We start from the raw sequence: 14,019 nt of genomic DNA on the forward strand, positions 1-14,019 counted from the left end.
TATGAGTCTATAATTGCATTTTTGAATTGATGAATTATTAATTACATATGAGTCCACACGACGGTGGATGCGTGTAGGTCGACTGTACATGGGTTGTGGCCCAAAGATCATGCTGGTTGAACAATCCATCCTAACAGATTGATTAGAAATGGTCCTATTTTGAACCATGACCCATTTATGATGAGGCCCAATGAATGAGTGGTTCAGATCTTGTGAATGTTTGAAATAGTGATTTCATGGAAAAGGTGATCATGATTTCTCTTCCAAGAAAACTCCTCATTAAATGCTAGAGAAGGCTCGTCACTTTTTCTTGCAATCTGAACAATGGAAAACAGTAGTTTCGCAGAAAAGATTCATCATGATTTCCGAAGCACAATAAGTTCAGAAATTGAGGATTCCTCACTATTTTTTGAAAACCAAAAAGTAGAAAACTGCAATTTTCTGTGAAATGAATTCTTTTTCCCACAGAGCCCTGATCGGTGGCCACGCCCATGGTTTTGAATATCCATTATATTAATATTAATTATTATGGCCGTATTGGCTGCTTTGGTAATGATATCGGTTACACATGTTATGCATTACAATGGGTGAACCGTTCTATTAAGAAAAAGTGGGCTGTATTGGCTTCTATCACCCTATGCAAGCCAATACTACCCAATATTGGCACTGTCACAAAGGCTAAAGGCTCCATTTTGGAAATTTTAATTTAAAAAATTCTCTCATTTTTTCCACATTTTTTACATTTCAGCCATGAAGGAAGCTTACAAATTAATTTTAGATGAGATCAAGGCCTATTTTGAGGATCAAAACATAAGATTTGAGTGGGATTAGACGAATTGAAGCAGAATAGACTTTTTGGGAAATATAGGAAGAAGGGTAAACCATCACCCTTCTTTTCTTTTTTTCGCTTTTCCATATTCACCTGTTGTATTCATATGAATGGGCACCTTTCATATAACAGAATGAGATGGCCATAATTTGTTCCAATTATTTATTTAACAGTAATAAACAAGTGTGGTCCCAGGTTTTTCAAATTGTTTTTGGAATATGTAATGGTTCACCACTGTTACGGGATCATATCACCCCGTTTTGTTCCTCTATCAGGCTGTTTCAGGCTGATAGAGCCGTATCGTTCCTGACGGGTGGAATCCCACAATCCATTTGTGGGATTGCGCATGGAAGGAACACGAATGTGGGGGGGCCAGCAAACATATGCAGTGGTATTTTCTTCATCATACAAAAGCTCGACTTAATCGAGTGAAACCACAACCAGTTCCTTCATGAAATAGAGGGTTTTCAAATCCTTCTGGCATTTGAAGAGAGCCTTATGTCCTGTTTGTTAATGCTGAATTTTTGCATTTAATGCGGAATTGGAAAATGTTCCGTGTTTAGTGGTGTTTGTTAATGCATCGTTAACACGGAAGAAGGAAAGCGCTGAGTGGTTTTTCACTGAATTCTTTCCGTGATAGGAATTTGGCTTGATGGTGAATGTGGAATGGGCTCAGTGAATTTTTCCTTAAACAAAAATTTTTGCTTCCAAAAGTATCCATTTTCAAGTTACTACCGCAATTTTTTCTCTTTAAATTATTTGTGCAATACAAAATTAACTTTTAACCTGTGAAACTTCTTTATGCCCCAGTATGATGTATGTGTTTCATTCATTCCATTCAGCCATTTTTAAATATCATTTTAGGGCTTGATACCAAAAATGAGAGGAATATAAATCTCAGGTGGACCATGCCACAGGGAAACAATAGTGATTGGATATCCACCATTAAAATTCTCCTAAGGCCCAATGTACTGTTTATTTGACATCCAATCTGTAGATTAGGTCATATAGACCTAGATGAATGGAAAAAACAAAGATCAACTTGATCCAAAACTTTTATGGCCCCCAAAAGTTTTTAATGGTCAACGTTCATTTGACACTATTTTCCTGTAATGTGGTCCACTTGAGATTGGGATATACCTCATTTTTGGTCTCATATCATAAAATGATCTAGAAACATAGATGGACAGCATGGATGAAACACATACATCATGGTGGGGCCCACATAGCAGCAACCATCAGCCAATGGCCGGTGGCAGGGAAGTAGCCAATTTGTTTCCGCGGACACGAATTGGATACTGACAGGTTGAGTAGCAAGACTCGCTACTGAAGTTACGTCACCAAGTTATGTGGACCCCATTATGATGTATGTTTTGTATCCACGCCGTCCATCCATTTGGAAATATAATTTTAGGTAAGGACCCAAAGAATGAGTCAAATCCAAAGCTCAAGTGGACCTCACCACAGAAAGTAGTGGGGAGAGTGACACCCACCATTAAAAAGTTAAATAGGCCACAAAAGTTTTTGATCAAGCTGATATTTGTTTTTTTCTCTTCTTTCATGTCTGTGTTAACTTGTGAACAGGTTGGATTTCAAATAAAAATCATGGTGAGCCTTAGGAAGGTTTTAACGGTAGGCATCAATCTCGCCACTATTTTTTGTGGTGGGGTCAACTACATATTTGGATCCTTGATTGTTTAACTCATGCTTTAAAATTAAATCTCCACACGGATGGACGATGTAGATAAAGCACATACAGCATAGTGGGCCCATGGAACTTGATGAAGTCACTTCGGTAGCGAATCTCGCTATTCAACATATAAGTAGCTAATACGCGTCCAAGTAGGATGCGGATTGGTTGTTGTAGCTCACACCAGCTACATAGTTGCTGTATTGATATCAGCAAGTTCTGTGGGTCCCATCATGAGGTATGTGTTATATCCAAACCATTCATCCCTTTGGCGAGCTCGTATTAAAGCTTGAGACAAAAAATAAGCTGCAAAAAGCAGCGGGGGATTGAACGTCTACTATTGAAACCCTTTTTAGGGTCACAGAAGTTTTAGATCAATATGATTTTTTATTTTTTATTTTCCTCTTCATACAGGTATTTGTGACTTTATGAACATATTAAATGAAAAATAAATTTAAATAGGCCACGGAAGTTTTGGATCAATATGTTTTCACTTCATCCAATTGGGAATGACCTTATAAACGGTTTGGATAGCATATAAATATAAGGTGGGCCTTATTTGAAGGTTTTGTTGCTACTGGTGTTCAATCCTATACAACACATAGTGACAATCTTTCCACTAAGAGGAATTGAGGGCTTATAATGATATTTTAGTTTTTTATTAAGTATTTTAGTTTATTTGAATTAAATATAATGATTTTATTTTTATTAATAAAAAATAATTTCTTTATAATGTAAAACATTTCCAAACGAGAGATGGGGGCAAATGTGTCAAATTAACATATTTCAAACATTTAAGATGTTTGTTAACAAACAGTTTGTTTCAAATCCAGTACTAAATTTTTAGACTTCAGCCATTTAGATTTCAGATTCAGGCTTTAGATTTCAGATTCGGTCTTTAGACTTTAGATTTAACAAATGGGGCCTTAAATTGATTCTAAGGATCGTGGAAGATAACCCAAACCTTAAAAAAAAATTCAATTTCTCCCTTGAAAATCCTAAAACACCACTCAAATTCAATTAAAGTGAAATTTGCTGAAAATGTTGAGTAGTCAAGATGTCTTAGGTTCACTTTGTCTGAAAGCAGTTGCAGATGCTGGTGTTGGCGGTAAGGTGCTATGAAACCTGAATAAAAGAGCAATGGAATTAGAAATCAGTCGCAAGTAGAATTCACCCTCGAATCCTAACTGATTTTGTAACATTTTATCTGGTTGATTTTGGTCTCCAAAGAAGGTTGAACCTTTTAAAAAAATAATAATAAATAAATAAATAAATAACACACTAGGTAGCTTTTGGTCAATAACATAAAGAATCATAGTGTTACAGCCGAGTGCTTCCCCAAGCATTGGCACTCAACTAGAGCTGGACACGAACCGAGCTAGATCGAGCTAGATCAGTTAACTCTCGACTTGTCTCCGATAAGCTCGACTTAGCTTGGCTCAAAAGTTGTATTCAGGCGAGCTGAGCTGTTTAATTGAGCTTGAAAAAATTTTGAGTGGAGCTTGAGCTGGCCTCAATTTGGCTCGGGTGTGTGTGTGTATATTCTTTTTGTAATAATAATTTTTTTAAAAAAAAAAACGGCCCCTTTTAGAACTCGAACTTGGCCCGACCTGCCGACCGAACCGAGCCAAGCTGGTTGGTATGGCATGAGGACCGAGCCGAGCTGAATTCGAGCTAAGGCGAGCTGCTGACTGAACCGAGTCAAGCTCGGCATAGCTTCGCTCGGATCAGCTCGTGTTCAGCTCTACGCTCAACTCAAAAGTTCCGTTGTGAACGAGTGAGCACTTTCCCGAAGTGCATACATCAAGTGCAATAGGAGCACAGTATAATGGATGAAGCTTATGTACTATACAAGACTTTTTCTTGAATGGTTAAAATGCAAACCCTTTCTTGTATAGACCGAAAAACCTTATGGATGCCTAGGATGGCGATCATCTAACGGTCAAGAGCAGTCTAGAAACCTTGTAGAATAATATATATCATTCTCTAAAACACTAATAGAAAACTGTGAAATTTTCAAACATGTCTACACTACTATAAAATTTTCTAAAGTTCTCCGTGTCTCTATGTACAAATGAGAAGCTAGTTGGTGAGGATTGAGTCATGATGGTCGGCTTTGTGATGCTTTATGTGTAAAGAGGCCAAGGAAGTGAGGGAGTATCTCTTTATTCAATGGGTGGTGGTGAGGAGAATTTTGATTTCATTTTACTTAGATTTTTCAATCCAAATTGAGTTTCGATGGATAGGTTTCAAAGATATTTGAGACTTGGACAAGTGGGCCTTTCAAAGAGGTAGATATTCAATGTTTCCGTGCAGCCATTTGCTGATTGGACTGGTCCCACTTAATGAAAGGCGCAGGTCTTGGACATGTGTCCAACATGCAAATCTTTTTGGTCCATCTCTTTATTAAGAGGGCACTTGCATCCATGGACTTTGAATGGTTTGCAGAGCTGTCAACGGACCGGGGATTTTGAACTGTTTAGGCCGGTATTCAGAACTTTGATTTTGAAGACCGAGCCAGGCCCACTGACAGCCCTATCTGGTTGGACGGCCTGGTATCCAACGGCTATAAACAAAAGAGTGGAACAAGCTGATAATCTACAGCCGACTATATACCAACTTGCCAACATGCCACTTGTGCAGAAACTGTCGTACCATGCAAGTGGTGGGCCCACACCATGAGAAGATCACCTGCCACAAAAACAGGCCATTCTGGTCATCAGGTGGGGCCACAGTTGGAATTCTCGCACAACTAACGGTCTGACTCAACATACAGGAGAGACCGACCTAGTGAGAGGATCAATCTGATTTTGAAGATGGGTGATATTCATGACGGGAAATCGTGTTTGAATGGTACAGGTGACCATTAAAGATGGACAGCATTAATCACGACATTTGGAGAAACATGTACGGTAAAGACGGGGCATGATGTAAACATCCTATTTTACTAACCAAATGATCAAGATACCAAAATCATTTGAATCCAGAGAACAGAGAAATGATCTACTACTATTTCATCATGCAAAATACTGTAGGTCAGCCAAGTAGGTTCCCCAACGATCACTAGTGGCCGTTGGATGGGAAGGTTCCACTGGGCCCTAAACTTAGCCCAAGGGTCAGACCCAAATTAAAATATAGACCCACTGTCCAGGCCAGACCAAGGGCCATGATGAATGGACCGGCCTGGCCTGCTTACCAAGTCCATTTAGTGGACCATCATAAAAAAAGTAAATCACAAACGACACCAGTAAGTGTGAGCAGTTCCCATTCATTACAGGTATAGTTTAAAGACATTCTGGGATCCAGATCATCTTTCAATCATCCAAGCTATAGGTAACTTGCAACCCACTAATCCAACGGCCCATAACTACAGGTGGACCCATCTCGGCTAGAGGATATTTGCACTATAATTGCCCTCAAAACAATGTGTGCGATTATAGATTTCAACAAAGAAACGAAACAACCACCTTCACATCCCTGTATATGAAAACTAGAAAAATGGTACCCTTGGGGATTGCAATTCATCATTTTTCCATGCTAATACCTGTCTTTGACACACGAACATCAGATCGAAGAACCTGTTTGACTAAAAGGAAAGTGAAAAAAAAAAAAAAAATTTAAGGAAAAAAAATAAAGAGAAACTACACTTCAAAGGGACCAAAGGTAACTCTTTTTTGATGGTCCGAAAAAGGGTACTCATGGCAAAGCCTCCATGAATCAGCATCATCCCTCTACGCCCCATGTATTTACACCATCATCTCGCAGATCATTATTCAAAACCCATCTCCTCGCATGGAGCTTCATGTCTTCTTACATATCACTGACACATTTGATCTATATACGTGTAAATATCACTAACACATTCTTTTTCTTTTTTTTTATTCACAAGTAGTCGGGGACTCAGGCGTGCCCTCAGCACAAGGCAACCATTTTAGGACATGGGGTGAAGAGCGTCCTCCGATTCATCTGCATTGTAGGAGAAGATGTCTACAGGTGCACTCGTGCAGTCAAAAGTGCTATTCCCCTTGAATCTAGAGGACCCTTGGTGGTGATCAAGATAGATAACAATCACGGTGATGTCATCATGGAAATGTCGCCGTATACCCTTCTCGATCCTCTTGATGTCATCGTATCTCATTTCCCTTTTCTTTGCGGCCTCATTGAGAGCAGCTCGTACCAAACGCTTTGCTATTCCCTGCAATAAAATAAAAAGGAAAAGAAAAGAAATGAAAAGAAAGCCAAATGACAATTTGATCATTGATAATGTTCAGAATTCAGATAGAAACCCAATGAAAGAAATCAACTGAAAGATTTGAGTAATTATATGATTGATCCCCTGAGAATATGCATCAGGTACCCGCTTGTAGTTTCCACAAGTGGGGCCCATGTTTTAAGTATCAGGCTATTGATATTATGGGCTCCACAGTGGTTGGACCACGAATCAAATCTCCAGAAAGGAGCAACCTTAACCTTTTAATCCATGGCCTGAAAATAGACAGGTAAGATAATAGAAAACATCCGATCTGAGAGATTTTGGGCCACGATCAATCCATTGTCAGTCCGTTGGATCAATGGTCTAGATCACTAAACCACAGGCCTCACTGGTAAAAAATGAGGACCCAAGGTTAATATGATAAACCTTATAGACTACATAAATAGAAAGATGTGAAGGATGTGATTACCGCTCTTGGGTTCTTGAAGACAATCTCTACCGCCGCTTCATCACTTAGTTGCTCCCATAGGCCATCAGATGCGAATATCAAAAATAGGTCTTGAGGCCTGAGCTTTCGGACTATTATTGATGGCTCTGCAGTCATCACCGGCCGCTTCAGAGGGACGGGAGAGCCGAACTGCTGGAATAGTGGGTCCCTACTGAACTCTGGCTTCTTCAGATATACATCTCCAATAGATCTCGACACCTAAAATAGGAAAACATCAGAATGAAATGTTTCAGACATGATAGGATCAGGGTCTGGGGTACTTATTCTTGAAACCTTGAAGTAAAATGGAAAATTATAGATATTAACTGGAAAAGGTCATCTTTCATAGGCAAAGGGAACTCGTAAGGTATCACCATTGTGATAATAAAGTGAAGAGAAAGGAATTGCCTTTCAGTAGTTTTCTTAGTTGAGAAATGCAATATCTATTGGAGTTTACAGCAGCCAAGTTAGCGTTATCTGCAACTTCTTATGAGACAAGGTTTAAGGGTTCTCGGCACATGCATTGGAAAACCCAATGGTGCAAAACTCTGTGCCCATGAATATATATTTATATTGAAAAGAAATATTCTGTAAATTTTAAATGCATAAAACATAGAAGAATGTTCTATAATAAACCAAAACATATTAGAACTACATAAATACTGGTAAATTACAAGATAAAACAAACAAACAGATTTTATTTTATTCTATTTCACAGGTACAGATATGTGAAGATATGGATGGTGGACACAGAAATGCAGAAGATGCAAAAAGAAAAACACAATGTTGCAAGAAAAAGTTTTGCATGCATCTAAATTCTTTTCCTTTCATTTTCATTCCTTTTCTTTTCTTTTTCTTTTTTTTATTAAGCTTTCATTTTCGATCCTTTTCTTCTTTCTTTGTTTTTTCCCCCTTAAATAAGTTGAAAGAAGATGTTGCCCCAGAGGTGGGAGAAGCGATCATTAAGAGAAATGTTGAAGAGATAGATAGGGAAAATATGGTCGAAACTTTTACTAAATGTCACGAGGATAACCAAAGATGAAGACCCTTTTTTTTTTCTCTCTGAATGGTAAAAACACTATTATTGTAAACCAAGGGCGACAGACAAAGAATTACAAAAAAAAACAAAGAGGACATGCCTCAACGCAGAAGAAAGCGGGGGACAAAGAAAGGGAAAAGAACAGAAAACAAGGGAAAAAAAGGAGACAGAATACATAGATGAAGACTTTACGTGAACAATACGTGGATTTTGTGCTTGATTAGAATCATAGAAAGAAATAAAGAAAAAAGGAAACATTTTCTGCAAGTTTTATAGCTCCCTTCTTGGATAAGGTATCATATTCCTTCAAGCATGATTTGTAGATGTTTGCTTTTGGAAAAGTAGAATTCTAGTTCACATGCTAAAAGCTTCATAACTAAAGGTGAATATATATATATATATATATATATATATATGTTTAAACTGAGGGCTGCCAACTATTCTCTATGCTCACATACAGAGTTTTCTTTTTCTTGTCTTTTTTTTATTAAACAGCTTGTCAGTGACAGAATATTGCCTTTAGTTACAGTAAAGGTTAGGTATTATGATGCAATGTCCATAATTGACTTTATATATGAAGACAAATTTTGCTTAAGCAAAATCTGTTCAAACTTCAAAACCTCATAAACCACTTTATAAGGGTACATTTTTGCATCCTGCTTTGGGCTGCAGACGAGATACGCTCTATCCAAATCATGGGGTGGCAAAATGGGGAAATGGTGGCCTGCGCATCATGTTGCCACTTTCTAGAGTATGCCCCAAAAGCAAGCAGAGCTCTTCCACCTAAATTACCAAACAGGCTACAATCTGGGGGTACATCCAAACGTGTCCTAAGCTAGTCAGCTACCTAACAGCATATGCTTGTGCTCGAGTTGATCCAATCAGCCGAAAAAATGGCCAACCAGATGTAGAGACATAGGAACTTGTAGAAACCAAGAGAAGAACGAAAAATATTGCCAAAAAAGAAAAGAAGTGATTTCATAAAATCAGAGGGGAAAAAAGAAACCAATTTCTTCCTAACACATGATAAGAAACATGCAGCTCCTTTGACAGAGACGTTTGGACCTTCCCATGCACCATACTATTTCGTATGGTTCCAAACCATTAAATTCACCAAAAGACATCTTCACCCTTACAAAATGGCCGGAAGTCATAAGGGCTACACCAAACCAAATTGAAACTGAACATTAAAAGTACTCTGCATTCGGAAATCTTCCTAATGAAGGAAAAGAAAAAGGAGGGGGGGGAAGAAACAAAGAAAGGAAGGTAGAAAAAGAGAAAGGAAAAGGAAAAAAAGGAAGGAAGAAGGAAAGAAAAAGATGGGAATAGATATATGGCTTTATATTTGACATGGATCGATCTTTTGTAATGCACCCAACCCTCAACAATGATCGACTTTATCACTCAAGATACTCACTAACAAAACAGGAGAACATGGAGTGATGGACATCACACAAAATCATTAAGCCACAATGTAATCCAACCTCTTTTATTAGTACCATAAAATTTTAGCTTCCAAGAGCCAACCCTTGGGATAAGGCTTACATGACAATGAAAATTTAGCTTCCAAGAACCCCATACAAAATTTCTCTCAAGCAAGGTACTCACAAGGCTATGAAGGCATTGTTTCGGCAGTAATGGCGATAGCAACTAGAAAAAAGAACTGCAAATGTTTGCCAGTTCAAACACTTCATATGTTTAATGCAAATGAAAATGAACATATTTATGTTGCCAATATGTTTAGAATAGATAATCTTCCCCCCACCCCTAACCCAAAAAAAAAAAGGAAAGAAAGAAAGTTTCTAGCCCTTTTTTGGGGGGTCGGTCAAATAAGGAGATGAAAATGGTTTTCCAATAAAAAAATAATAATAATAATAAGGAGATGAAAATTCAAAGCCAGAAGTAATCGTGCAATTGAGAGCCTGAACATACAATACAAGTCCACTGTTTGCATGGTATATTTGTGAATGACTTGAATTACTCTGGGTGGGATGTGCAAAATAAACTGACTTTACATTCACATCATATACTCTAAAAAACATTACGCAGGTATAATAGAACTGGAACCATGCTTCAGATCATACACACACACAGAGCTCATCATTGTGCCCCAGGCATCCATTTTGAGCATCCAACAGGCTAATTCAATTGTTTTTCAAAAGGGCTGTTTCCACACTGTACTAAGTTGGCAAAAGATATTGAAATGGAATTTGGGTGAAAACAGCAAAGGTAATGCATTCCAACAAAACAATGAGGCAGTCATCCAAGAAAAGAGAGAGGATCATTTTTCTTTTCTTATGCTAGGCCAACTAGAAAAACTATAGTTACATAGAGTAACAAAGCGTAAAGAGAAGCAGCAGCAGATTTGAGTGGGTGCAGGACCACGAAAGCATCTGTTTCACAATTTTGCAAGTATAAATCGCAAGGGAGCAAGAAGCCAGAACACAAGTCTGAAGGTGACTTCGAAGTGGGATTGACCCCTCGGTAGAGGGTTCAACCAACAAAGTGAAAAACATATTCTACTAAGAGAAAGTACTTTGCAAGGCGGAGATCATGATCGCTCTTCTTGCCACGGTCCCCCCAGTTGGTGCTGTGGATTAAGGGTAACTCCAAAGACACCACAATATAACTCTCACACGCCTTACTTCTACAAACAACATTTTGAGCTGATCCATACAAGTTACGTCATTCTCAATTAAGCATGCAATTGTATACACTATTAAATTGAAGTGCAATAATTAGTTTGATGGAGAGGAAATGACCAGATTGTAATTAGTTAATTATCAATCATAAGGAATTGAGGATATAGCCCTCCGATTGCCATTACATTCCCTTTCAAATCCAACTTGAAAGTAAAACAACTGCAATTTGGAATCTAGTCCTCAGTAAGAATATCCGGTAATTTCTACTCTATTGAACTAATTACCACAATTCAATTGCAATTGCAATTCCAAACACAGCCTAAATAATTCATATTCATAACAGGACATCTATCTCTTGATTAATTGGCCTCCTTTTCTACTCCTCTCTATTCCAATTAGCCCATTTTCAGGATCCAATAAAAATGAAACCATTATGCATTTCATGTAACAAATACATAAAAAGAAATCATTTTCAACAAAAAATAGAAATTTTAAAGCAAAATGTGTGGGTTTATACCTGAATTATCCCCTTAATTCGCCAAACCCCCCGTGTATGTACAACAATATGCGCATCGTCTGGATGCAACTCTTCAAGCTCCTTCCTCACGTCCTCCTCAGCAACGTTATGATCCCTTGAAAGCCGCTCCGCTACCACATGTTGACTATGGCCGCCATCCATGGCCTGCCTCCCTAGAACCGCCCGCGAGTCACCCAAATTGGCCACATACAAAACATCTTTAGTTATCGCCCCCACCAAGCAACAAGACCCAACCAAGGCAATCTGTGGCCGGGTAGGCCACGATCTTTTAACCAAATGCAAGAATTCCTCCTCCGTCGCATCGAACGCCTTCTTGATAACATCCACCGATAAACCCCCTTGCTCAGAAACAAACTCTACAAAACAAAAGAAAATAAGAAGGAGAAGGAGAGGAACTATCCGGTCCAGATGCAGCCTGTGGGGCCCATGGTTCACAATCCCAGGATGGAAGATCTTGACCGTCCAATCTCGGGCATAATCCTGCTCCCTTACTGTATACCCTTTGTTGGCCACAGATCAAACGGTCAGGATCTTCCGATCATCAGAAATCAGGCCTAACGATCATCATCCACCGCATCATAACGTTAAAAATTCTGCCGGAGGAATTGAAGAAGAGAGAAGGAGAGAGGGAAGGGTAAGAAGAAAATTACTGTGAAGGTATGGGAAAAGATGACCGTTGATGAAACGAGAGGCTTCAGGGCCACCATGGCCATCGTAGATGCCGATGTAGGTAGCGACGGGAGAAGTGAAGACCTGGGATTGGTCCTCGAGCGAGGAATTGGCTTGTACTACGGCGATGGAGAAATCTCCAGAGGCATGAGGCTTCAAGTCCATATGCCAGAGGAGCGTATCTCCTCCTCTGCGGCCGAAGCACCTGGTCAGCGGCCTCAAACATGAATGCAACATCTTCTCTTCTCTGTAATATCTTCGTCTTCTCTCTCTCTTTTGATTCTCTGCTGCTGCTGTTGTGAAGAGAGAAGGAAGAAAGAGAGGTAAGTGTTGGGTAGAGAAAGCGAGAGAGGGAGAGACAGAGAGAGGAGAAAGAGAGGAAAGGGGTTTTTGATGAAGAAAGTCGTGCTGATGCCGCGTAAGAGAAGAATACGGTGGCCAATGCGCGTCTCTTTCTCTCTCCTCTCTTTCCCACTCTCCCTCTTTCTCTCTCTCTCACATCGTTTAGTGCTCCGCCGGATTACACAATATATTATATGGATCGCGCTGGTGGATCTGATGAGAATCGGGTTCGGGCGTAGTTTACTGGTCTCGTTTCGGGTCCACTGTCAGAAAACGGGTCTGGCACGGGCTAACTTCGGTCCAACCCCCACCGGGAGCAAGTTATGGTGCGACAATTTAGATTATTTTATCTGTTTTAATGTGACAAATGGGATTAAAATCATCACCGTTGATTCTAGGAAAGTTTCAACGGTAAATGTCATTATCCCACTGTTTCCTGTGGTGTGGTCCATTTGAGCTTTGGATTGCTTCAATTTTGGGCTAATGTCATTAAAATGAGCTGGAAAACAGATGGACGGCATGGATAAGATGTATATACTTATATGGTGGGGCCAGTACGCAATCCACATCCATTTTGGCTAGGTATGTGTCAGATATCGGATTCTTGCCCAGCTAAGCGCAGGATTCGGGCTTGACCTTGCCGAAAACCGATTGGAGCCAATCCATTGCCACGACATGATGAATCGACGGACGGTTAGACAATGCTCGGCTGGAGGAATTGACCATTTTACTGGCGCTTTGAGGGGAGCAGATTAGGTGAAACGCCCGCCTCACCAAAACGGTGCAGCCCTTTCCGTGGGGCCCACTTTGATGCAACTATTTTGTATCCATGCCGTCCATTCGTTTTTTCAGAACACTTTAGTGTATGATTCAAAAAATGAAGCAGATCCAGTTCTCAGGTTGACCACACTACAGGAAAAAGTGGTGATTGAACGCCCTGCCATTTAAAATTTCTTAGGGCCCACCGTAATGTTTATTTGCCATCCATCTGATTGATAAGGTCAGATGAACCTGGATGAAGTTTTTTTTTAAAAAAAAAACACAAATATCACTTTGCTCCAAAACTTTTGTCTCATTAATGGTCAATCACTATAGTTTACTATGGTATGGTCCACCTGAGAATTGGATCTACCTTAATGTTTGGCTCATACCCTAAAACGCTTGGAAAAACTGATGAATGGTGTGGATATAGAATACATACATCAAGGTGGGGCCCATAGTAAGGGCCACACCACCTTGACCGCACCTAATCCGCTCCATGCGAAGATGAGCCCTACACTAGATTGCAGATTCACCGAGAACGATCTAAATTGAAAGATCCCATCTATAAAATATTTGGATTCTTCGTTGGTTGGATTTGGATGCCAATCTTTGCAGTATTTTTTTATTTCTTCATCTTTTAATTTTTTGGCCTACTTAATGAAGGGTTGAGATGTTTTCATAGGATAGGTTCAATTCATGTCCCACAACTAGGGGTGTACATCAAGTTGAATCAAGTTGAGCTAACCTCAACTCGGCTCAGCTTCAAGCCAAAATCGAGCCGAATTCGTCGTTGAGGCATTTCCGCAAA

The 14,019-nt window shown here is 39.5% G+C and overlaps 1 protein-coding gene across 1 annotated transcript; it reads right to left on the reverse strand.

Annotated features, from left to right (window-relative positions):
• Positions 1-5,975: 5,975 nt before the first annotated feature.
• LOC131228820 (probable protein phosphatase 2C 78) lies at positions 5,976-12,556 on the reverse strand. The gene is made up of 4 exons (XM_058224678.1): positions 12,089-12,556; positions 11,418-11,794; positions 7,202-7,438; positions 5,976-6,714 (listed from the first exon to the last, which is right to left on the reverse strand). The coding sequence occupies exons 1-4, from the start codon at positions 12,342-12,344 to the stop codon at positions 6,451-6,453; spliced, it is 1,134 nt and encodes a 377-aa protein (XP_058080661.1). The 5' UTR covers positions 12,345-12,556; the 3' UTR covers positions 5,976-6,450.
• Between the last annotated feature and the right edge of the window lie 1,463 nt (positions 12,557-14,019).

The sequence above is a fragment of the Magnolia sinica genome, chromosome 16, assembly GCF_029962835.1.
Source record: "Magnolia sinica isolate HGM2019 chromosome 16, MsV1, whole genome shotgun sequence".
Taxonomy (NCBI): Eukaryota; Viridiplantae; Streptophyta; class Magnoliopsida; order Magnoliales; family Magnoliaceae; genus Magnolia; species Magnolia sinica.

Excerpts from the sequence above, each read along its gene's own strand:
- LOC131228820 (XM_058224678.1), bottom strand. The coding sequence starts at position 12,344 with ATGTTGCATTCATGTTTGAGGCCGCTGACCAGGTGCTTCGGCCGCAGA. Across the intron at positions 11,795-12,088 it reads TCTTTTCCCATACCTTCACA|AGTTTGTTTCTGAGCAAGGG; the intron begins GTAATTTTCTTC and ends TTTGTTTTGTAG. Across the intron at positions 7,439-11,417 it reads GAATTAAGGGGATAATTCAG|GTGTCGAGATCTATTGGAGA; the intron begins GTATAAACCCAC and ends TTCCTATTTTAG.